This window comes from Anomalospiza imberbis, chromosome 1 (genome assembly GCF_031753505.1).
Source record: "Anomalospiza imberbis isolate Cuckoo-Finch-1a 21T00152 chromosome 1, ASM3175350v1, whole genome shotgun sequence".
NCBI classification, from domain to species: domain Eukaryota; kingdom Metazoa; phylum Chordata; class Aves; order Passeriformes; family Viduidae; genus Anomalospiza; species Anomalospiza imberbis.
In genome coordinates this window covers 51710874-51736856 of record NC_089681.1, presented here as the reverse complement: position 1 = coordinate 51736856, position 25983 = coordinate 51710874, and the positions used below count along the sequence as shown (strand labels likewise).

At 40.6% G+C, this 25983-nt stretch overlaps 2 protein-coding genes across 15 annotated transcripts in view; one reads left to right on the top strand and one right to left on the bottom strand.

Moving 5' to 3' along the window:
- The window catches only part of PPP4R1 (protein phosphatase 4 regulatory subunit 1), a 283628-nt gene extending 280419 nt beyond the window's left edge, over positions 1 to 3209 (top strand). For all 13 annotated transcript variants that reach the window (XM_068192324.1, XM_068192314.1, XM_068192305.1 and 10 more), the window contains 2 exons: positions 399 to 540; positions 2118 to 3209. In XM_068192324.1, coding sequence (XP_068048425.1) covers positions 399 to 540; positions 2118 to 2281 — 306 coding nt within the window. In that variant the 3' untranslated portion in view covers positions 2282 to 3209. The remainder of the gene's footprint in view (positions 1 to 398; positions 541 to 2117) is intronic.
- Positions 3210 to 9093: 5884 nt separating this feature from the next.
- The window catches only part of RALBP1 (ralA binding protein 1), a 32899-nt gene continuing 16009 nt past the window's right edge, over positions 9094 to 25983 (bottom strand). Inside the window, exons 1-10 of one of the 2 annotated variants that reach the window (XM_068192105.1) lie at positions 25104 to 25244; positions 18222 to 18316; positions 17506 to 17964; positions 15366 to 15715; positions 13784 to 13945; positions 13183 to 13314; positions 12572 to 12679; positions 11691 to 11812; positions 11155 to 11278; positions 9094 to 10908 (exon numbers count right to left, since the gene is read on the bottom strand). In XM_068192105.1, coding sequence (XP_068048206.1) covers positions 10645 to 10908; positions 11155 to 11278; positions 11691 to 11812; positions 12572 to 12679; positions 13183 to 13314; positions 13784 to 13945; positions 15366 to 15715; positions 17506 to 17964; positions 18222 to 18240 — 1740 coding nt within the window. In that variant the 5' untranslated portion in view covers positions 18241 to 18316; positions 25104 to 25244 and the 3' untranslated portion in view covers positions 9094 to 10644. Of the gene's footprint in view, positions 10909 to 11154; positions 11279 to 11690; positions 11813 to 12571; positions 12680 to 13182; positions 13315 to 13783; positions 13946 to 15365; positions 15716 to 17505; positions 17965 to 18221; positions 18317 to 25103; positions 25398 to 25983 lie in introns of those variants that run through there. The other variant, XM_068192098.1, reaches the window with a different exon arrangement.

The following is a 25983-nucleotide window of genomic DNA, read 5'->3' as shown; positions in this document are numbered from 1 at the left end:
AGGAGTTGAAACTAGCTGGGATCCCAAAGAAATGGTCAAATTTGGAGGCTGTAGCAGAAGTGCAGACTGGGAGCCGCTGTGGCTGCTGCCCAGGTGGACAGTTCTTTGAAGTGTTTGGAGAAATGTGAGCTTTGAGCTTATTTAGAGAAATGTTTTGGTATAAGAGGTGTTTATTGTTATAACCATTTTTGTCTCAATATAGTATCTAGTTTAAACACAGACTAAATTAACTGTGACAAGGATTGTAAAGGTCTTCTGCGTTTCTCTCCTGTTTTCAAGTGGTACAGTGATTAAAAAAATAAAAGGGAAAAAAGGGAGTTTCAGGTTTCTGATTATGTGTTGAGATTTCATCTTCCCTGTGCTGAAATTTAATGAAATTGCCTCTGTGTTCCTGCCAGACTATCAGTGAAGATGACTGTCTGCCCATGGACCAGTTTGCTGTGCATCTGTTGCCACACTTACTACACTTGGCATCTGACAAGGTTCCAAATGTTCGAGTCCTGCTTGCAAAAACATTGAAGCAAACTCTTTTAGAGAAAGGTTAGTGGCAGAAGGAGCTGCAATGGGCTGACTGCATAGGGGTTTTTTATCCCTCAGTTTTCCTAATTCAGCTGGGAAAGAAGAAGCAACATCAGATGTTGCCTGCTGTTGCTTTTACCGTCTCTTTGGTGTGAGATGTTACCTTGGCTGACATGAAGCTGTGACCCTGTTGTGGTATCCAACCTGCTGTTATGTAATGCTGAGGAAATGAGTTCTTGCTCATATGCCAGCCTGTTCCTTTGGTGTCATTTTCCATGAATGAGCTACTTGGTAGAGATGTCATCAGAAAGCACAAGTGTGCAACTAGCATCTGTGAAGTTGTTGAACAGTGCCCTTTATTTAGTTAAAAAAAAAAAGTTGATGTTCTGTGTAATAAGAGTAAGAAAGAAAAATACACACAAATATAAACAACCATTTGTTTTCTCACTGGAGGAGAAGAGATGGCTGTTGTTTGGGCTTTATATTTTATGGTAGCAGTGGGAAGAAAGCTTCTCTGGATTCTCTGCAGGGAAATAAGACATGCAACTCTCAAATTGCAGAGTGTGCTTAGGAAAGCATCCCCGGTGCATTGCAGGGGCCAGCAGAGTCAGCAGTGCTTAGAGTCCAAAGCACCGTCAAGGAGAGCAGCATTAGAAGTATTAGGCTATTCTGTAAGACAGAAGAGTGTCCACACTTGGAATACTTCATCCATTTCTGGTCACTTCCACTCTCAACACTGTACACGGGCTTGAGGACTGCTGAGCACTGGGCTGTTGGAAGCTGCCTTGTGCATGCTGACTGAGGAAGCATATGGAGACAGTTGAGATGGATCAGCTGATGGGCAGATTTATCTTCTGTTAACTGTGCCAAGGATGTCACTGTTCTTCCTGCTCTCATGTGGCATTGGTGCTTTTGAGTCCCCCACGTGGATAGTGCACCTCCATTCTGCATTGCTACTACGTAAACTTACGGCACAGGTAGTCTCTGCCTCAGAGGTGTTGTGTGTATGATTAGGGAGGGTGGATAGGTTGGGAAAGGCAGATTTAAAAAATCAGTTCAGGAGTTTTTAAACCTCAGATCTCAACTAATCTTCCTGTGAGCCATTTGTAGTCACACTGCTTTTATGCACCTTGTGTTCTGCACTTCATCTAAAGTGTCGAATGTTGGAACTTCTTCCACTCTTATTTCATGTTATCTTAGGTCTACCATTTGGTAATTACTTGGCAAGGCTGGCAGGGAAATGGAGTGGCATGGCCATGGGTTGATGGTATCTTTCCTCTGTCACAAATACAAGCACTCTCATCTGGAGCTGTTTCCAGGCTTTTCCTTCCTCTTTGGCCATGGAGTTTATCACCCTTTTATACTGAAGAAATCCTGTACTTGAACAGCATCATTAGAACAACTGCACTCTGAAACATGGAATGATTTTTTTTTTAAGGTGAATTCATTGATATATTTGGAAGTGTCTTGAGCACCTGCTCAGATATTCCAGTTGGACTGTAAGAGTGCAATTTTGTATCTCATGGGGTACACTGAGGTTGGCATTGAGGTATCTGCTGTTCTTTCCTCCCATAAGTTTTCTGCATTTTCTCTTACAGAGTATTTCCTGAATTCTGCCAACTCTCACCAAGAAGCTGTGGAACAAACAATTATGGCTCTTCAAATGGATGGTGACAGCGACGTCAAGTATTTTGCAAGCATCCACCCTGCCAGTACCAAAATTGCGGATGATGCCATGAGCACTGCTTCATCAACTTACTAAGTTCTGAATGTTGCTATAATTAAAAAAAAAAAAATTAAACCAACTATCCTCAAATGCTTCTAAAATGGTTGATATAGAGCAACCTCTTTGGAAGGAGGGATTTCTTGCCAGATTTAAGAGGTGGATGTGATCTAAACCTGATAACCAGGGATTTTAAGTCAAGGCAAAGTAAACATACCTGTGTCAGCCTGACTTTAGAAAAACACTGCTCAGAGGATTATTTTTGCCACCGAAGCCTTAAATCTTCTGTCTTCCTGAACAAATGAAACTTGAATTGGCAGATCATTTTCATTGTAGAAAGGATGTGATGATTTCCAGAGACCTGCATTGTTTCTCCTGAGGAGTTAACTTAGCAAGTATTTTCTGTAGCAGCTGATGGGTGGGATGGCCAGAGAGGCGAGTTTGTACAGGGACTGAGACCTCCAGTATTAGAGCTAAAGTTTTTATCAGTCAAGGACTTGATTTGTGTGCAGCTGGGCACACCCTTAAGTGGGAATAGCTTTGATGTTTGTAAATGGCAAAAGTAGAAATTTGGATTTCTCTTAAGGGCTCAGTGCTAACACTAAACTAGAATCTGATTTTAATCCTTAAATGCAGCATATTGCTGTATCCATTAGCAGAAAACTTTGCTGAGTACCTGTGTCCTAATTATTTTCATGCTGGTCATGACCTAAAGGAAATTTATTAGCACATGTACTTTAAGTCAGGTATTTTTAACTTTATCATGATCAGCTCTGAAGGTGCAACTTCTTTCTTCATATACTGTACATATCTGTGAGCCTCCTTGGAGTGCTGCAGTCTAATCATGTTGTTTAAAAGCTGTTGTGATACAAGTTGTTCTCTACTTGTCCAAATAAAATTTATTAATAAGATGGAAAGAAATCTTGTGACCTTTTTAAGACATTAAAAAAACAAGTTTGAAATTTAAGTGGACTTTTTCTTTCCGTTTTCTACACTTTGCTGGCTATTTCAGGGGCAAGGGGTTTGCTTAATGATCATGAAGAATTCTGCATTTTGAGATGGAATATGCTACAGCACAGATGTACTTTGACCATATTGTTGAGGTTTTGCTGGATTCCTCCAAGTGTTCCTTTTGCTTGGGAACCTGTTTCCTCCACCTTGAAATTGCGTCTTGGCTGGAACTAAGTCTGAACATCCACCTCAGTAAGATTTACAGAAAACTGTGAGTCCAAACTGCCCTTAACCTGCCTGCAGTCCATTGACTGCTTTCCTTTCCTCTCATTTAAAATTACTGATCCAGTATCTCCTTCTGTGTCTTCCAGGGACAACTTCCTTAAATTACCTTTCTTCCAGCCTTCGGAACCCAAAGTGTGTGAAGCTTTTTTCTTTTCCCCCAGGAAGTAGAAATGACTGTGGCAGCTTATCTTTGATGTATTTTAGCAGAACATTTTCACTTATCGGTCCGGTACCTGATGCCCTGGCAGTTGAGCCTTAGGGGGGATATCTTTTTTCACCTCCTGTTTTTTTTGAAAACAGATTATTCTGCAGTTTCTTCTCTTGTAAACAGAAAGTTGCTGTTTACTCCCCAGAGGCTGCTTTTGTACTCCTTAGCACAGCCATGGAGGTGGTTAAGATGCAGAGTCATCTCTGTCTGCCTTGAAATGTTGGTGGGTTTAGGGTTTTTTGGGGTAGGTTTAATTCTCTAAATTGCAGAGTTTTTTTTCTTTTAGGCTTGAGGATTTTTGTGGGATTTCTTTATTTATTACTTTTTGTAGGTGTGTGGTTTTCATCTGCTTTTTTGGTGTGGATTTTTTTATATATAAATATACATTTTTTCTATGCATGTCCCTTTTTCTTTTCAAAATTGGCAAAATCCCTGGAGGACTAGACAGTGACCGCTGTGGATAGCATCAGGCTGTGTGGAAGCGGGGAGCAGTGCAGCTCTCCCTGCTGCCCTAAGGAGAGCCCCTGAAAGTGACTCATCTTCTCCCAGACCAGATGGTTCCCATTGTAGCAATATGCACTGAAGTCCAGTCGATTTCTGAATTCTGTTCACAGAACATGAATCCCATCATCTGAGGGATTTTTTTGCCTGAGTGTAATGGCAATTAAATTGTAGTTGAATCATGTGTGCAGTTCCTGGGGTGAACAGGACCTGTTGAGACCAGAGGATAGTCCAGGTCATCATCTTGACTGTGAATGGAGCACAGTATTTGCTGGAGGAGTATTGGGGTTTAAATCCCTGTGTTTGGAGTCTGAAATTAACATGGCCCAACCTAATTCCATCACTGTCCTCATGTACTCTTCCACTAGTCCAGTAAAATGAAGGATTTTATCTAATCTCTTTAGGTATTTTCTAGTTACTTAAAGGTAAAACACCTCTGTGTTGAAAAATGAGACGGAACTTCTGGATGCTTTATTTATGCAGTAGTGGTGCAGGCCTAGGAATCTGAGGGAGAGTTTGAAGCTCTTCCTAAGGAAGACTTGAGTGTTTTCATTTTCAGAGTACCTGAATCCCCCTTTCATGTAACAACTGAAGATCATTTTCAGTGAAGACGAGAAATGGCTTTGTCCTTTCTCCTCCACCCAGCATGTCATGGATCCATCTCTTTCTTTTCTGCTCTGTTTGATGACTCCCAAGAAGCAGAGGGGACGGAAAGACTTGTTTTATTCTCAGCATTTCCTAAGAGCATTTGATCTACAGCCTGAGGGATGTGGACTCTGTTGCTGAACTCTGATAAGGGATTTTCTCATGCCAGCAGTGTTAGCAGTGCCAATAATTCAATCTTTATTGTTTCCCTAAGGATATGGGGTTTGGGGAAATGTGCAGCCTTGTTCTGAGAACTGCTAAAGGGCGCTGTTTCTTGTGTGGGGCAGTGTCTGGGGATGCTGCCAGAGATCCTGCTGAATTACCTCCTGGGTGCCTTTCCTGAGGAATGATTTGAGCTCTGTACCTCAGGTAATTTCTCTTTTGGTCAGGATTTCCTGAGCAGAAAGGGAGGTGGCTCCTGAGTTGTCATCTGTTGGTTCATGGTTTTCAAAAGCTGTATCATCACTCAACCTTCACCTGCTTGGTCGAGTACCAGATTGTTTCTTCACAGGCAATTTTCATTGTTTGCCATTTAATATTTTGGCTCACTCATCTTGCATCTTCTTCATGAGAGTTCTTCACAGGAAGCTCCTTTTATTCCCATGTCTTGGTTGCGGTGCTGCCTTACTCCTGCTTGCTGTTTTCCACAGCAGGTTCTCTCTCTTCAGTTGTTTCTCCCCCAAGGACCCATCAGGATTTGGTATGGCCATTTCCTCGCCACACTTGCCTGCAGATTTCATGCCAATAAAACTGGCAAATGTCTGGAACTCTGTAGAGGCATGGATAAGGCTTGGAAATTTTTTTTCCTGCTCTGAATGTCCCAGACAGCTGTTGCACAAGTTCCTGGCCCCGTGGGTTCGTTAGGACAACACAACAGCAGGGTAACTTGTTACAGCCTTGTTAGTGCTCAGCCCCTTGTCCCTGTACTGGCAGAGGTCGGGCTGCAGAGATGGCTGATTGGAATTGGTAGTAGAGGGGCAGGAGGGCAAAGTCTGTCCCATGGTTCAGGCACTCTCTGATTGAGTTCTCTCCTGCTGGCAAAGGCTCCTGTTAGTCCCTTGTCTTTTGCTGGGGAAGCTGGTGAGCAGCTCACGTTTTCTGACCTGGTTTCAGCCATCTGTTGTGAAGGATGAGGAGTCTGAGTCAGGCAGGTGGGAAAAAGGTGGTTCTGTATTCCACTTACTCTGTCCTCCCTGATACTAATGGGAAAGCCATGTCTCCCTGTCTGTGCCAGCATGGAAAGGATATTTCAAGTGATTAATCATTTCTTTATGTGAAGCATTAGGACTTACTGAGAGACTGCCTTAAAATATGAAAGTATGACAGAAAACCTCATTTTGCATGATGATCTCCCTCCACCCGAGTGCCTTCAGATTCTGCCTGTTAGTTTTAATTAAGATTCTCTTTAGATCAGAAAAATAAAGAGCCCAAATTAATGGGATTATTTTAAGGTTCAGTTGCTGTTGAGGTTGGACTACATCTAGCTGATTAAAATACCCTGTCACTTAGCAGAGATAAATAACCAAATGTTTAAACATCTTACAGCTCTCTGATCATTGTCTGCTTGAAATTCCGTGACCCATTTCTGCAGACATGTAGTAATGGCTCTGTGTGGGAAATGCTTTAAAGGGAGTACCTGCACGTGCTTTGGGATCATGACTGTGACGAGTGAAGGTACTGAGCACACTTTTCTGCATGTTTTTTAGCAAGGCTGAGAGGAAGAGAGATGCACTGTTTGAACATCAAAAGGAATCTCATTTATTTTTCAGTCTGGGTTTGTTGTGTAAGAAAAACCCAAATAAACTCAATTTGAGTAAGGTATCAACAAAGGCACAAATGGGTGCCAGGCCATTTCTCTTGTACTGGTCATTGATCTCATGGTTTCTTCTTCTGGTCTCTTGGCTGAGGGTTTTGGGTTTTTTTTTAGTTTTTTTCCAGTCACCTCTTGGATCTTTGTGCCTAACACTGTTTCCTATAGGCAGTGCTGTCAGCAGAAATGTCCTACCCCCACCTTCCTCAAGGCCCTGCACTGGGATAACACCAGGCAGTGACTCTCAGTGTGGGAGTGTGCAGCAGCAGGAGCTCATCGGGACTCCCAGGCACATCTGTGTGTCAGCAAGTGGTGCAGAAATCTGGAATGCAGTATTGCCATCTCTCAAATCAAACTGCTAGATTGCAGACTTCCATGGTGATCTGCTGAGTTCTGTTCATCTGTAGATGAACATGGCTGTGCTCAAGGCTCCCTTCTCCCTCCAAGGCCCAGCTGTGGTTCCTCTCCTGGACTAGGGAGTTCAGAGAGAAGAGGGATTTGGGAAGGGGAAGGTCCATGCTGAGCAGCCCAGTTTGCAGCGTTGGCCTGAGAACTCTTGCGGTTTGGATGGGGAATTTTTCCAGGGTGTGGGATTGGGGTTGCTTGGTTTAAAATCATGTTTGTGCAGTGTAATCCTCTGGCAGACCTTCTACCTCACGCTGTTAAGGCAGCAATGCAAGAAACTCGAGGAAGCATGGCAGCAAGTCCTTTGTGTCAGCAGTGACGGTGCCAAGGCTGAGGCAGAGTGCCCCAGGAGGGGCCTGTCCTGACAGGTTCTGTGGGTCTCCACCTCTGGGAGAGGCCAAGGGCTTGGTCCGAAGGACAGGAAGGACAGACAGCCATGCTCTGGCACGGGGCAAGGTGCTGTGGCTTCTGCTGTTGGAGTGTGTTTTAAAGAACACAGTGGAGAACTTGTGCTATTGGATATAAGCCGTGTTTGGTCTGGATGAGGCAGTTTTCCCTGTGCAGATGAAGCATTGGGAGTAAGAGCTGCTTGCTGAGAAATTAAAACCTTGACAGATGAAGCTTGGTTAGACCTTTTTGGCAGAGGTTCAGGTTGAGGCTTTGTTAACTATTTTTTTGATTGCAAGAAATTAGCTTTACATGGTCAGATATCAGATTCTTGGCTTCAGTACATAGATTTTAAAAATTACTACCTAACTCATTAATCTGAGGGGACAGAGAAATAAAAATCCCCCCCAGTGCTACTGTAGGAACGGTGAACAGAGGTGGAAACCTTCTGTACAGAAGTCCTTTATGTCCATGGTAAAGGACAGTAAATTTCTGGAGGCCCATCTAACGTTTTATTTTTTGTTACCTTTCAGTAAATAAAACAACCCCAGTTCTTTTCGGCTATTCAGACAATACCAGTTCAGGCTGCTGTTTTTCATGTAAAAAGGGAGGGAAAAGATCCTGCTTGTGCCAGATGTCTGAGGCTGTTCCAAGCACAGCTGCAGTATTTCAATGGGTATAAAAGCTGTCATGATTTCAGTAACCTGTGGGCAAACCCCTGCCTTTGTGTCCTGGCTCACAATGGCACAGGAATCCCAATGATTTATTCATACGGTGCTTCCTGATCCCTTGCGCTTCTGACCGACTGATGTCAGGGCCTGTGTTGGAAAGGGCCGTCAAAACAAGCACGGTGTGTCCTTGTCACCTGTCCCATCACCCGTGCCACCTCTAGTGGAAGTGCTCAGATTTTCAAGAAGGAATCCAACGGGCCAATCACTCTCACAAACGTTAAGTCCAGAACAGTGGAATTAACGTTGTGAGCCTGCTCCTCCCTCTTTTCAGTAAATGTAAATCAGTCTGGTGTTTTGTCCAAAGGGTTTGACAGAGATTCTGCTGCTGCACTTGGCACACACAGGCTCTAAGGTGTTGCAAAGAGGCTTATTTTAAGTCAGCGCGAATGGTACTTTGATTTAGATAACCTGGTCCTTTAGGACATGTATGTGCTTCATGCAGGTGGCCAGGCTGCTCAGGTCTTTTTCTCTGGCCCTTGGGATTGAGAAATATATAATGTGATCTGAACAGCACACTCTTGATTATTGTGCTGTAGTTCCTTTTCACTTTATTTGAATTAGCTTTGGCTTTTTTTTGGCTAATGATTCACAACTGCCACATGCAGCTTTCAAATGGCTGCTGCTCTGTGGCTTTTTCACTGCAGGCATTGGGCTTCCGTGCTTGGGGTAGTCAGGCCCCTCTGCAGAGGAGCAGCAGGTGCCCAGCCCCAGCCTCACCTGTGCTGAGGCACAGAACAATTCAAACATCTCCCAGGTGGTTTGACACCAAGTTTCTGCTTACAGGAGCTGTGCTGCTGCAGGGGCAGCAGCTCCCGCTCTGTTTCAGACCTTACTTTGAGTAATTTTTTATAGAAACTTCTCAGCTGCAGGCACCCACCCAAGAAGAGTAACTATGATCTGCATTATGAAGTAGATGAAGAGAAACTACTTTCAAATGGCTGTTGAATTTATTTGCTTGATAAATACAATCCTAACAAAATAAAAGTTAACCAATATTAAGAGATTTGTCTGAAGAACATTAGAAAAATCCATGACAATTCAATAGGAATTAGTGTGAATTAAACAAACAAACAAAAAGTTTAAATATTGCCAGCAAATATAAAATGTATGTAACGAAGGCAAGGGAGAATGCTTTAGTTTACATTTGTAATCTGATCACATTTTCTGTGTTTATAAACTTTTTTCCAAATTTTAAAAAAATACTATGCTGTTTTTTTCTATAACATATCAAAGCATTATTTGTACAAAAATCAAATCATGGCCAATGATTCACAACAGTGCAATAGATAAAGAATACAACCACATCCAACAGGTGCTGAAAATAAATATCCAGATTAAAAAATAAGATAGCCTATATGCACTCTGTGGAGTTTCTGTCTATATATGGATTGAGGGCTGAGTCCAATATGCGTATCTGAAACATTAAAGGGCCCTTAAATGCCAGCGTGAATGGAGGATTTTGAAGGGTAGAAGCATTAAAAACAGCCAAACCAAAACCAAGTCCCAGGTAGCGCTGGTTGGTTTGTTAAACACCAACAAAAAGAGGCTATTGCTGAACCCCCGGTGCCTCCCGTTGGCGTCGCTCTTCGGGCTCATTTGGAATCACAAGTGACTGGCATTTGTGCAGGGGAAATGCTGTATTGCTTGGTCAGGCAGATACGTCCTAAAGACATAACCACTCCCCATCCCTGCCTACAAGCAGTGGCTTTTTCCAAGAGATGGAAACATTTAAAATGGATGAAGACAAAGCGCTCGGCTACATGGCAGCAGTGTGAACAGGGCCTGTCTCAGACAGGTGTGATGAGGGTGGTTAACGATGAGTCAGTGAGTTACCTACACCGCTAAAGGACATGGACATTTCCATCATACGGGACATAAATAACATCTCTCAAGTTTTTACACTTACTCAGTACATCTCAGAACAGAAATGAAGCTTAAGGGCATGTTAGGTAAACACGATACCCCACAGTCTCCCACTGTTTCAGCCAACCCAGAATAAATTTAAAGCTCCCTTGTATATAATCTGCATCAGAAAGGTATCAAAGGCACAAGCAAGAAGTGACTAGGTTAATAAGCAGAAATAATGGTGAATGAGGATGAACAGATCCACAAGGCAAATCATTACTAAGTGTGTGGGTGGGTTTTGTTTGTTTACTGAAAAAGAGATCTTCCAATTCTGCTCCAGTGAATGTAAATAATGATTTTGGTTTGAAATAAAACTGTTACTGAATTATTTTGAATCACCTGAAGGAAACCAGTCTTGAAATAATCTGATACTAACTGGAAACTCTTCTGGCCTCTCCAAACTCACCTGAGTTTGATGAGTAGAAGCCACAAGTAGTAGAGACAAAAGTCTCCAGGGCTTAAAAGAAAAGTTTCTTTACAGAATGTACACAGCCACCAATAATTTGTGCAGTTTGACTCAAATTACAGTAATTTGCACAGTTCAGTTGATTTTATGCATAGCCAAGGAGCCGGATCAAATCGGAGTTTCTTTCCTGTCTTTACTTGGCGATGGCTTGACTTGCTGCTCCTTGCTTGCTTTTGGCTGCTCTTTGGCTGCTTTTGTCTCCAGGACAGTGTCTCTCTGCTGCTGAGAAACGCCCCCGCGCTTTTCCGGCTCCTCTTCCTCCTGCCCCTGCTGCTCGGATTTTGCGCGCTGCAGCAGGCGGAGCTGCACCCGCAGCTCGATGATGGCCTCACGCTCCTCATGAATCGCTTGGTTCAGGTGATTGTTCTTGATCTTTTAAGGAAGGGAAACAAAGGTCAGGGAATGGCAGCATGTTTCTCTGACACAGCAGTGCTGTAGCTCAAGGGTGTTTAGCACTGCTGGCCCAGGCAGCAACAGGGACTCACATACAGCAGTGATTTAAAAGCTGTGTGTGGGTCACAAGCCTGGGCAAAACTGATGCACACAACCAGTTTGCACCTGTGCAATCACATCACCACCACAGGAGAGAACTAGTGAATGCTAAGAACCAAATGCTACCTCCAGTTCCTCATTCTGTCTCTGCAGATCTTCCAGGATGACCTGCAGCTCCTCCTCATCTTCACTCTCACTTTCACTCTCGGAAGAGTATTCCTCGGTTTCACTGCGGCCATGCTGCTGGCGACTGAAAGACCAAGGGCAAATTCCACTTTAAACATTTCCTCAAATCTGCCAGAACTGTGGCAACATAAGATACTTAACTTTCATCCCCCCAGTCATCTGCCAGTGGTGAAAGAGCAAATTTAGACTTCCCTTTCAAAGCTTAATTTAATAAAGCAGTGATTTCATAGGGGGACTTCTTTAGTGCACAGGGTCAAGTTTCCTTTAGATCATAATTCCATTGTTAAAACAACAGAAAATATCCTGCAAGATTCAAATTTGTCAAGACTTCAATAAAAACAAGTGGCTTTCAACTGTGATGTTCACTTGGTGAGCTTTTAAGTGTGGTTTAGAGCATTCTTTCAGCAAAGCATTTATGTACTTTTAATCCCAGCATGCTGTCCTGGCTGGGCTCTGCTGTGAGCTGTCCCCTTTACCTTTGTATTTCAGCTATTTCTGCTCGGAGCCGATCTATTTCTTCCTTCTCGGAGGCAATCTGTCTCCGCAGAAATTGCTCCATGGCCAGCAGCTCTTCTTGTTCTGTTAAAATCTCGTTCTCCTGCAATGATCAGTTAGTTCACTTAAAGCCTCGACTTTATTTCCTACAGGAACATACAATAAGTATATGATGATGCTGTTCTCTGAAATACTTTCAGTGGCAGTGGTTAGCATGTCTGCTTTGAACTTTGATCCATCAAGACCTCAAAGCAAAGAAAAAGTTCAAACTCAACAATGTCTGTTCTAAATCCTCAAGATAATCACCATACTGAATAGCTGTGGAGATGACACACCAAATCCTGGCATGTTTGGCTGCCTTTCCTTAAATCACAGGGGAAAGATCTGGCCAACCAGTAAAATAACTAGAAAAACTGAATTACATGTCTGATCTTCTCCCCTCTGTACTTTCCTCCTTATATTCCTTTTCGAAGCTACTGAGGGAAGCAACAGAAGGCAAAAAAGCCAAAATAGTTGCCTTATTTCCTTTGATCAGCAGGAAAGCAGTTAACAGTACTGAACCTGGCTACATTGAGAAGTGGTGCTTTCTATGTACATGAACAACAAAGGCCACTTTTTTTCTTTCATAATGCTTCCATTCAGCTGTTAACAAGAGTCTCCTCAGCTCTGGGCTCACTCTCGCTGTCAGCATTTCTTCCCTGCTTCATTGGCCATTAAAACAAAGCCTTGTGGTTTTAATGGATATAGAGACCCCTCTGAGCCTGCAATGTCCCCTCTGCATCAGAAGGGACAAAGGAGTGTTTAATAGATCTGAAATATAAAATACCATTACCAGGAAAACAGGTAAGTGCCTGCCAGCTACCTGTGCAAGCAGAATATTTATAACTTCTTCATTCTCATTCATTTCTTCTTTGGAGACATCCTCCTTTGAAAGGCTAGCAATTTCTTGTGCAATCTTTGTTTCACACTCCTGCCAGAGAAAGGAAACAACATTTAAAAGGACAGTTTCCCTGGTCACTGCATTTACTCTAAAAAATATTTTTTGAATGGATTATTTTCCAAATTTAGAACCACCATCATACTCGTTTTCCAAATTTTGAGCATGGTCTGTCCCATCTGTGGGACATAAAATAGATTAAAAAACACTTCTCAGATTTGTTAACCTCAAGTCTTCCAGTAATTCCTCTTGGTACTCTAGGACTTTATTTTTAAGCACGTAACAAGCATGTGCCCTAGCAAACACTAAGGTTTTCAACACACACATATTTTTTTGTGTGAACAGCTGTGAAGATCTCCCTGTCCCTAGGGAGAGCCAGCTAAGCAGAAAACACAATTGCTCGTCAGGCATGTAAAGTTAAAATGAGAAAATCTGCAGCAAAAAGATTGAAAGGTGTTTTGATCTAACTGGGTGCACTGTTATGGATTAGGATCCATGATTTAGCTGTCTGGCCAATAAACAGGAAAGTTACCCACCTGTCTCTTAGCTTCTCTTAGTTTCCTCTTAAGAGCTGTTAAGATTCTCTGCACCTCCCAGAGTCTCTCTTCTTTGGATAAGTCTTTTATCCCTGCCTGCAAGTCTCTGTGTAAACAGTTCAGAAGGAACTCCTAGAAAGATTGCCAAAGAAATTGTCTTTAAATATATTGTACCAGGGTAGATTGAAAAGGAAGATCTTTCTTGCTTATGTAGCAATGGGCTGGGAGTTCTGGTTTTCAAACCTTGACATGTCCGTGAGCAAGTGTTAACACGCACCCAGCACGGATCCAGAGCCAGCTGAAGAGCAGTACTAAAGAAACCCCCTCCCTAATGGGCTCTCCTGACCTTCCTCCCACAACAAAAGTATTGACCTACAGAGCAAGGCACTCCACGGATGACACAGCTATGAGCATCACAAGACCGTAACAACTTTCCACACATGAAAAAGGAAAGGAAATCATCAAGCTCTTCCCAGTGGTCTCACCAACAGGATAATTGTGATTGACTTAAAGTGCATGTTATAAATTTAGGAGAATTTTCTACTGAATGTATAAAAGCCAGGGCAAAGATAAACAGAAAAACACTCAAGTAATTGCCAACCTGTCGCCTGATTTCTTCTTTGATGCTCTCTTGTGTTTCTGGAAGTGCTGGCATTGTTGCCATATTTGACCAGCGAAGAGGTTTTGTCACCTGCTTGAGGGTCACATTTCCAAAGAACTCTTGAACATGTGTAAAAAACACATACAGGACACGGTTGCTGATCTGCAAAGGATGGACAAACAGGATATTGGTTAAAATTATATATTCACATCATCTTTATCTGCAAAGCACAGTGTCCTCCAGAAACAGCAGCCTTTAGTAAACCTTTCTGTGAGCCACAGTCATGTCAGTTTGTATTGAGATTAAAATCTGGATTGAAAATTATCTTTACTTTCAACAATGCAGTGCTGGCCTCAAGGGATCACTTCACTATTTCTCTTACCTGTGCATCTGAGGCATTTTCATACTAAGCTCAGCAACTTCACATCTCTTAACCTACCAGAATTATTCCCATCGCTGGTAGACAAAGAAATGCATTAAATCTCTTTGTACTCAAGTAAAGATAGTGAGTCACTGAGAGGGAACATCAAGCCTACTGTATTATACCTGATGGCTGGCTACACCTTCTCTCTCTTCCCCCAACGTTTAACTATTCTCTACAGCTTCTCTCTCAGATGACTTAATATAGTAGGAAAAAGAGGTATGAAAGCATCTTTCACTATATTCCTTTTTTTAACCTGAGACAGAAGCAAGTATATTTATTTTGATACTTTATCTTCCATTAACATTTAAAAAATTATCCTGAAACAAATTTGAGAGGTATGTCCCTACCTGCACTTCAATTACTAAGATCTAGTTACCAAGAAAACATGATTGGGCCTGCATTGTTTTACCCTAATTGTTACTTTTCCTAGCTAGAGAGGTGTCTGGCATAGCACAAAAGCCAGGAATAACAGCTGGCCCTTCTGCTACTGGGCCACCACCTGGACTCTTAATTATAAAGTCAGGCTTTCCTAACTTGTGGGATTTGCTCTAGAAGATCCACACCCAATAATGCCACATTTTCATAATGCACAGGACTAATTCTGAGCTGTGTTTAATTAAATATTTCCAAGATGTCTATTAAGGAATCAAGCAACCCAGAAACCACAAAATGGAACTGGAAAACCAAGTCAGTTCTTATTCCCCAGCCATTTGGCTGCAGAGAACAAAGCCATTTTACCTACGTCATTACTGCACCAGGAAGATCTATGAGCAAGACAGGGTTCATTAGCCTGATATTAAAATTAAGCAGCAGTATCTTAACTAAACTATCACTAAATCAAAATGGTAATTGTGTATCTGTATGAATTATTGAACAAAATCAACATTAAATGACTTCCCATGACAGAAGTGAAAGACAGCAGTCTTTTTAATACTCTGATAATAACCCAAATATCAGACTACAGTATGCAAGCCCACATGCAGAAAGTCTTTTGTTCCCCCCTTCCCAGCACTTCAGGTTCCTGAGGCACAAAGAGGAGCTGTAATTTAGCTAAACTGTATCAGACAATATCCAATTCCCACCTGCAAAAGAATTCCTACAAAGAAATCTTTCTTGGCTGGCAGTTCTGCTCTAAGCCTTGCTGTGTGGTGCACGTACCTGGACAGTAGGGCTGAGCACTATAGAAATATTCTGGATGTTCATTTTAGTTTCCAGTTCCTTTGCAATAACATGGTCCATATGCACAATCAGCCAAGAAATCAGGAGATGGTTACACTCTGGCAGCTCTTTGAGAAGCCTCTGGCACTCCTGAACTTTCTCAGCTTCTGTGCTCTTTCCACAAGCATCTTCAAAGCGGGGCATGAGCTCTTTGGTAAGCAGATTTTCGGGCAGTTCCCGTAGGTACTGTTTGAGCAAGCTGGCCACTGTATTGGGCTCATATTCTTCCAGGTTTGGAGATTCTTCACGATCATAGGCTGCCTTCAGCTCGTCAACTTTTGATTTTATTCCTTAAAATAGTCAGATCAAGAATTAAGAGAAATTTTGATGTAAATGTCTAATAGTTATACTTTTTTTTTGGAGATGCATTTATTTCACCTCTCCTTACAATTTAGGGCAATTAAGAAACACCTTTTAGAAGTTATCCACATGCAACAAAGTGAAAATCGTGACTCAAAATTACATGGTCACTGGTTCTAAAAGCACTGACTACTCCTATGAAGCAAAACCAAAGCACTGACAGAGCTCTGAATCAGAACTGGTGCCAGCATTCCCTTTCATCAAGGAATATAAAATAGGGTGAGGAAAGGCTGGGGAACTCAAGATCAATTGTGTATTTGCATTAAGTTTCTTTCTGGCTGTTCAATTATCCATCCCTAACCCAGGCAGCAAATATATTTTTAGTTCAGATGCTGTGCAACAAGCTCTACCTATAACAGCTTTCCTTTGTCAAAACAAACTCCACACTTTTTAGTTTCCAGTTTTCCAGCTGGCCCTCCTCAGCAGAGGAATCTCACATAGGATCCTTGATTTGAGGCACCACATGATTAAAAGTGTGTTCACAGTTATTCAACCCAGCCAATATTTTCTACAAGGTGTTTGTATAAACTCAGTGACATTCCAATCTTCCTAAGCTTGGGGAAATTTCATTCTTGCAGCTCAAACACCCACTCAGGTTACATCAACTTGGTGCACAGCCCTGCCTTGGTTCATACTCAATGAGCACAACTGGGCACACTCAGCCCCTGGAAAATGCCAGGAAAACACGCTCAATTTCATGGCCAAAATGAGCCATCACAACAGCTGCAGGCCACAAAGGCACAGCAATGCTCTCTCTGAGCTCTCAATTTAAAGAATCCTACACGCACAAACGCACAAGAGGGAGCTGTTGCACTGGAGAACATGTACAAAGGACAAAGCAGAAATTAAGGAAAACACACCTGTGAAAACTCCCAACACATCATGTGTAAAAAAACAAGCAACCAAAATGTGTCACTAGGCAGGACTAAGCAACTGCTTAAGATGCTGCAGTATTTCTGCATGCCTACAAAACACCATGCAGATGGATAGCATGACAGCTAATGAAGCCTTTAAAATAATTTCATTACTTGTTTACTGTGCTGGGTAACTTGATTCAAAATGCTTTTTCTGAAATTCCTTTCCTTGCTTGCTCTTGTCCCCTCCAATGTACCCACAGAAGTACTTACAGGAGCTGCATTTAAGGTGCAGCTCACAAGTAAAGGGACTGTTTTGTCTAACATGACTAAAACTGAGGTTTCACTTATGTAAGCTGGTGTTACACAACTACCACAGTTAATTAGCTGCTGTTGCTAACCTTAGTGAAACTTGCATTTTCTGCTTATTAGCAAATCTGCTGAAAGAAAAGGAGTTTTCAAGAAAAAAAATACACAATGGGAGTAACTGGAAAAAGCAACTTAGTGGGAAGCATAAGCAATAAAATGGTTACAGTTCATCTTCGCTTTTGCAATCAGCTACCGTTGTATTTCTAAAGCAGAAGAAAAAGAATACAAGTTGGCCATACTAACACCTTTTATTGACTGCTACCATCCCATGACAAAAGGCCAAAATAGGTGTGTTTTTACTGCCATTAAGTAGTACCACCACATTACCAATTTTTTCTGGTACTTCAGACCTACAAGTTTGCTTAACTTTGGCTACTTGATTACCTTCTGGATAATTAATGGAGCTATAAACAGTGTACCTAGATGTTGGAAGTGATAAAATATTAAGAAAATTCCAAGTAAAGACTAGAACCTGCGTGTCAGTGTGCCCAGAGTACCTGAAACTCTGTAGATGCCTTCACATTTCATGCCATACTTCTCTACATAATCTATACATTCACGGAAAACTGCTGGCAGGCGGATGCCATCATACATCATGGTCCTGTCTACTGCGTCAGACAAAGGAATGCCAAACACGGGTCTGTGACTTGGAACATCCACTTGAGGTATCTCTGTCTCTTGAATTGGCTTTTTCTTTTTCTTCTTCTCTTTCCACTGTTTTACAACATCTGCTGCAGTTAAGTCTTTTGACTTTTTCTCTTTGTGTTTGTCTTCCTTATGTTTTTCTTCCTTATGTTTTTCATCTTTGGGTTTCTCTTTTATTTTAAAATCCTTCTCCTTCTTTTTGGAAAAGCTGGGTTTCTTGAAGACATGTATTCCCTTGGACCGCTTCAACTTGGAAGGACTCTCAGCTTCATCACCGGAACTGTCCTCTTGAAATGCAGCATAACCTTCCGCTGTTGGGCAAAGCAGGAGAAGGGAAGGGGACAGCTGTGAGTCTGTTTACTTTCCAGACAGCAACAACAAGAAGTTGCATGTAAGGAGGAGAGGGAAGAAGCAACATGAATAAAAAACCAGTGCCCGTCTGACTCCTCAGAAGGTTTTCTTTAGTTGTTATACACTTGAGCAGACGAGGATTAAATCAAGTTGTATAATTACATCAAAGAGAAGCCACAGAGCTCCTGAACGATCAATGAATACTTTATATACTTACTCATAATGGCTATGTCCATCTTATGGGCTAGATTCCCATCTAATAGTCAAGGAAATGCAAAATAAAAACAACTGTCTGGCAACTTCTCTATGTTCCTGTAATCAACAGTATAAGAGTTGCTGTTAAGGATCATCTACTGCATACACAGAAGTCTAACAAATTTCAATTAAAAACAAACTAAACTCCAGCCACTTAAAGCCTCAATCCTCTTCCAGAATATTATGAATTTAAAGACAAGTATGAAGTTAATAAAGTTTCAACCTCAAATAAAATACAAAAAACCCACCCCAAACATAAACCAAAAAAGAACTAGCACTTACTTTTCACTAGATGAATAACACAATACCAGTAACACTAGAACAATACCTGCCCATGAAAGTGCAGATTTGCCTTAAAAAGCACATGGGAGAGATTCAAACAAGTTCCTGAGCTGAGCACACCATTCCAGCAGCAAACATCCAAGTGCCGTCTAAAACATGCACCAGGTGCTTTTAAGTCACTACGCCTCTGCAGCTGGCCCTGCCTCACCTTCAGGCAAGAACACGAAGTCTCTAAAGGTGGATTACAAAAAAACCCCAACAAACACACCAACAAAAAAAAACCACAAACAAACCCAGCAACATGCAATTCAACACAACTTTCAAGTCCACTAATTCTAATTTTATATACACAGTACCCCATATAAGAAAAGTAAGCCTGAAACCTGGTCAACAAAGGTGACATTTGACACGCCATCTGCACCAGCCAGGTCACCCAAGGCAGTGGGCAGCAAACCCCCATTAAGAGCCCTTTGAGGCTCTTCCACTACCCACAGGCAGAGCCTCTGCTTGAGTGAGGCAACACTGACAACCAAGTGCTCTTGCTGCCTGAATAGTTTTGGGTAGAGGAAAATTACCCTCTTGATAATATGCGAGCATATCACGAACGAGACTATAGGCTGTAATTTTTTCCAAGGGGAATATCTGCAGAAGAACCAGGAGGCATTTAGTCTTTCCTTCTTCCAATTCTGAACTATACCAGACTGCAGAGTTTTCCAGCATTTTTTTAGCATATAAAAGAACTGTCTCTTTTTTGAAGCCTCCTCGACTGCTCTGTAGAAAATGGCTTGTAATTGTCAAACAAATATAAGAAATGTATTAAAACACAGAACTACCATAAAATAATTACAATTGTTGAATCATCTCAGTCTTTGCAGCGGACACTCTTCCCTAGGACTACCAAACACACACTTTCTTAGAAGACTGAAAAAGACTGTAGAGCTGTTCCTGTCCAAGTGGATTTTAACATAAAAAAGCAAACGTTAACTGAAGGCCAGTCAGCAGCCAGGTCTTCTCCTCCCTGCTTACTGGCTATGTCATTTACTGGTTTTTGTAAACTAAACCCAGAAATGGGCAAGGATTCAAATCTCACTCTGGTACAGAAGCAACTGCAGATCCACCAGCTACAGGACAAAGCAGGAGCACACATCTTCACTGTTTTATGAGAATGAGACAGGCCTGGCACAAAGGTTCAAGATGAACTTCAGAGATGTAATTACCAAACAGAGATCCACATGTCCCCCAGAGAGAGCATGGAACAATCTGCCCTCAGTCTTTCCTCCTGGATAGCTGGGACAGCTCCTAGCCACACAGCATGGGGTTCCCACATGCACACCAGGAAGTGTCAGCACTGGAACACAGGCTGGGAGGTTGATGCCACCAACACAGCACTGCTTACATGTCCCAACACAAGCCCCAGTGCCTTCCTAGATCTGTGGTAATGTAACACCAGCAAGAGAACATTACTGAAACTGGTATTTCTTGAATTCACAAGAAGACATGAAGGAGCAAGTTAAATACAAACCCAGCCTTTTAAAATTTGTTTCAGTAACATAAGTCAACAAAGTTTAGAAGCATATACTAATACAGATTCACACAGAATATCCCACCCATACCAAGAGAGGATCTGCATGTCCCTCAAGAATAGCCCAATTTTCTATACCATACTTTTGGTAATAAAATTGCTGTATCCCTTTCAACAGTGATACAATATATTGAAATATAAACAAGTTACATTTATACAGAAGAAAAACTACCAAAAGTGCTTGAAAAATCAGTGCTTGAAAAATCAGGTAATTTTAAATATGGAAAGAGTATTACCTAGGGTATAGTAAACTGGTATTTCTGTCCACTCTTTCCTCAAGACTTCCAGTAGTAATAGTCCCCATTTTCCCATCACTCTACTCTATGCCACTGACATTTTTCTTCATCTATATGAGAACAGTTCTAATGTAATAAATACTCCAATTTCACTAGCATAATGACACAGCACAATCTGCCAGTTCCTTTTGTTAGACCTTCCTTCCATAAGCATGCCTTCATTGCAGTTATTTTAAATGTAATGCTTCAAGTTACATTTCATGTAATGTAATGTTTGAAATTCCCTTATCTTACCAAGAGTTATAAAAAATCCTTATTAAAAAAAAATAACATTCCAGTGTTACTCTGGAAAAATGTAGTTTACAGACTTATAATCTTTGTCATGCAGCAAGTCCACTGACTCTATCACTCTGCATACTTGGGAATACTTCTGTGTTCTCACAACAAAGCTCTAAAGTCATGCTGTAGTATTTATTATTAACTCCAAGGGTAGCATTGTTCAGATCTACCACTTATCAAACCTACTGCAAGAGACATTTTGTCCATCAGGTCTCTGATGGGTTTTTAAGTAATTTGTAACTCTACAGCTGATTTGGCTTCCCAGGGAAATCTGCAGCATCTGTAATTAATTAATTGAAAGAAAACATGGATGGCTTTTACATATGAAAGAATTAGTATGTCAAATATGACTGAAGTGTAGTGCAAGCATTAGTTACCTGATGTCAGTTTGTCAGAGGGATTGTCATCAGATTGTATAGCATTTCTAAGTAAAACTAAGATGCACAATGAGCTTGGATAGATGGCTTCTACTTCCTCTCCTTGCCCACAAGATGCATTTTTATTATCAACAGAAACTTCCACCTTACAGACACTACTAACACTCACGATCCAACTTTCAGTTAGATCAGTTTGTCTTTAATATTCACTTAATTCACTGATGTCAGCACAGCACTCCCAAACAAATTCTGCATTTAGATTACTCCGCAGCACCATGTCAGCAGAACAAATGAAGCTGAAATAAGGAATCTGTCTTACTTTATTTTGATTTAAAATAATCACTGGCATTGAAAGGCAGACTTTTAAGCTATCTGCAACTGGTGCTTTGCTAGATAAACACACAGTGGTACACAGAGATTTGTCAGCAGAACAGGATGTAGCAGCACACCCTATTTATCCCAAAGATAAACCCTGATATGAAGAGCCTCTAATCTTAATCAGGTGTAGAAAATTCTAATAACTTCTTAGTCTGTAGATCTGAAAACTGTATTCAGAGCTTCTCCACACACCAGACAGTAAAAACAGTGTTTTGTTTGCAATTGCAGTGGTTTGGCTTCAGTCCTCATCCACATTCCAAAGGAATATACAGGACCCTCTGTCCAACACATTAAGGATCTGGTCTTCAAAAATATTTCCTGAAATGTTCTGAAGAGTTCATACCAATGATTCTACTAACCTTTCATGTGATAGTTTAGTACCATTCAACAATTCTCCATTTTCCTGAGAATTGTACAAAGAAAATTGAGATTCTTGTAAACAAAAATTTCTAGCTGCATATTGAACCCATCCTGCTCACCAGCATCAATCTCAGAAGTAAAATGAATAAGCAGAGTAAGATCTACTACATACAGACTCTTTATCTACAGAAATTCTAATGGGTAGAAAAGCCTCTTCAGAAGAATTTTATCATAACATTTTTCTTCTGCAGGGAACTGCATTTATTGCTTTATCAACACGTGATTAGTGACAGGTGGTTAAACATTTTCAAAAATCAGTTACAGCTGTTGCTGTCTCAGATAATCCATTACTGCTTAACACAGATCCATATTTGCTCTCCTGCTGTCACAGGACAAGTGCTGTTTGAGTCAGGGAACAGATATGATTTAAAACTATGCCAGTAAAAAGAAAATTTCTTTTAATCCCTAGTAAGTCCCCATATCTAACTCGCTCTACAGCCAACCAACATCCAGTCTATCATAAAAGAGGGGAGAATAAAAATTAGTAGCTGAAACATTTTTTCAGTAGCTGATATTCCACAAAAAAACCCAATATTCCATTGAATTTTCTATTAGCTCCAAAACATTTTTAGCACTTTTCCCCCAGAATAATTGCTGTGTATTGTTAGGTTACTGACACTAACATGAAAAAATCAAATAATTAAATAACTATATCTATATACGAAAATATGGAAAAGGATATTTTGCTAGCATACAAAAATGCTTTTCTGATATAGGTGATAATAATGAAGCTAAGAGTACCTTACTCCTGCAGAAATTATTTACCTGAAAAACTAAACTGAGTAACTTTGGGATATTTAACCTTCCCTTCCCTGCTGCTCTTCAAGCACTTTTGAAGCTCACATTTAGAGTATTATCAAAATAGCTCAAGATTTTTGTGGGATTAAACTTAGATACAGTTTCACGTGTTAGAATGACCTTGTTCTTAATTCACTAATATTGCAAGTTCAACAAACACTCACTCTGTCATAATGTAATGTTAACTTGTCTTTTGTTCACTGACATGTTCAGTTATATTGTTTATACCCCAAACTGTATGATAATGGCAGGTTGCGCCCTGCTCAAAAACCAAAGCAGGTAGCAGAAAAAATGAAAAGAAACAATCTGAAGACATACAACAGAATTGAAAAGGTGAAATAAAATGAAGACTCAAAAGGATGGGAGGAATAACAAAGGCCAAATCTGGAAGGAAAACTCTTAAAATCTACCATGATAAGCAACTGTACAGAACACTTGTAATTTAGACAGGTAAAGTGCCTGTTGAGGGTATATTTACTATATTGATTATTTTTGGAGTGTATGAGATGTACTGAAAGCTTGGTATGTAACTTACTCTTCTATCTGACTGGCAATTATATGACAGACATGTATTAGGGCCAAGAAATGCTGAATGCCCTTTAAATTAGTGCTGCAAGAGATGATTTTGTTCTTCCCAAGTTTTGCATTTTTGCATTCTTTAAGGATTTTTTCTTACCTTTAAAGTTTCTTTTAAGTAACAGAAATTGCTTTACATCAGCTATAAAATGTGTTGCAATCTCTTGTGGAAAAAAACAGTTGCAGTGCCAATGTGCACAGACCTGTGTGGATTTGCTGAAGTAGCATTTTTCCTTCTAAACAATAGCCTTCAGCTACACTATCACCACGAGACATCCTGAATTCCAAAGAAATCCACATGATGCAAAATATTGGCATCTACCAATTCCAGATTTAGAGGTGTGCAATGCAGAGCTCTAACAGAAAGCTAGACAGTAAAAAAGCAACTACTGATAGCCTGAATTTAGACCTATCCAATCAATACCAAATTTTCATTGCCAATCCAGTAATCTGTATTAGGTCAACACTGTTTACATTAGAGAAAATCACTAAGGAATCACTTTTCTTAAAAGCTGTAGGAATTTCAAGTGTTGGTTTTAACTTGAGGATGTGTTTTTGAGTTACAGTATTCTTAAGGCACAGAGTTTTTAGTTAAAATAGCCATAGCCCTTCTTAACAGTGGTAGAAACAAATCCTGCATTCCAGGAAACTGGGTTGATTAAAAGCAGTGCAGTGACAGTGGATTCTTAAGGAGTGATTATTTAAATATGTGCATGCATATTACAAATAGTCACCATATTAATTCTAACAGAATGCTGTGTGCTGTCTCACTGTTTCTGATCTTCCAAATTCCACATGTAAGAAGTTGCAGGATAAATTGGCATCAGAGATACAGACATTTTGAAATTTTGCTAAAACAAATATCACTTACAAAATACTAACACTTGGGCTGTGATATTTAGGTTTCAGAGATTTGGACAGGAAGGGTCGTTCTGGTACTGAGAGTGCTCAGTATCAGCTTAGTATTTCCAAGTGCTTTGCTCTTTCAGAATATGTAGAAAAACTTTCTTGAATAAAAACTATTTCATATTTCAAAAATTTCCTGCATAATCTAAAGGTGGGAAGTAATAGTTGTGTTGTTTTGGAGGAGGGGTAAGCATTTAAGAAATTTCCACTCTGGATACTGATACACTGACAAAGGATTCTATAGTCAAAGCTTTACCTTCTTCTAACCTTTGCTCAGTGAGTTCTGGAAAATTCAGATCTCAGTGTTGGTTTCCACATTTTTGATCTCTGCAATAATACTTTGGCACTGGAGGAAACTGCATGATCAGACTAAACTGAGAAGCTAGAGAAAAAAAAAGACAGAGATTTTATGACTGCTTGAATAATGGTGCAGTGCGCACATGAAAACTTGGGATGGTACACTGAACAAGGCAAACACCGAATAAGGGAAACACATGGGAAAAGGGCTACAGTTGTTGAAACTGGTTCTTCCAAATGCACAAGTGTACAATTCAGATCAGACATACAGTTTTATTCTAGCTAGCACCTCAGCTATGATTAAAAATTGATGTATTTGGAAACACATTTGAAAACATCCACTTAGAACGTGAAAAACCACCCCATGCCAGGATTTACCAATGCATCATGAAAGGTTTTTGATAAATGCATTTATTAGTAATTCTGGGCACATCCTTGGCACCTGTATTGCACAAAAAAAAAAAAAAAAAAAAAGGTGTGGAGTTTTTTGCAAGAGAAACAGGTGCTGCACAAAGTCTGTTTGTAGCAAATGAACTTCCTTCACATTGAAACAAATTTAAAAGAACCCACTGAGAATACTTAGCAATTTTGAGACAGAAAAAAGGAAAGAGAACTTGAAAGCATTGAATTAAACAGAGACGACGTCTACTCACTTCTTTTTTCTTTTTTCTTAAATTTTCCTTTCTTCTTCCCATGCTCCTTTTCATCATCAGATACTATATCTGGAGGCTCATGTAAGCTGTCGTGAGGTGGCGAAGGCTCACCGGTGCGGTACAATCCAGGGAATTTTGTAGGACTGATTTCTTCAGAGCTGGGAGTACGAGCAAGTCCCCCACTGTGTTCTACCCGACGGTGTTCACTGGGGCTGCTCGTGGGAGGCAGGAAGCACTCAGTCATTCTGATACCCAGATATCAAAGTGAAATCTTCTGCTACCTGTCCATCACACCTGCATCAGAAGAAAACAAAAAGAAAACCCACACAATTTTAAGCAATGGGTTTCAGAACACCTTGTTTAGAGCTTTACCCTGAAATCATAAGCAGCAATATTTTCTGTAACAAGAATTCCAACTTCTGTCAAGACACAGTAACATAACACCAGGTCTTAAGCTCAGTGTTTGCAGAATTTGTTCTCTAACTCCTGAGCCATATTACCATGAGATCTGCCATTTTAGCCATTTCTACATTATGATACATAAAACATATATATTAAGTATCTGAATATTTTAACTGTTGAAATAACTCTTACGAAATTCACAGGCAGCTTGCATACTGATTGGTAGTATTTACTACAAGTTAGTTTGCTAACTTTAAATTTTTTTGACATCAGATAGATTTGTCTGGAAGCTCAGAGTGTTTGTGAGCACTGCCCTTAAGGCAAAGATCATTTTCTTCTTTCCCAAGTATATTTTATAGATGCAAATAAGAACTCGCCCAGCCTGTTGCAATAAAGGGGGGAAATAAAATAAATACAGCAAAAGCAAATCCATCTTTTAATTATGCTACTGCAAATTAAAGAAGGTAAAAAAATAATG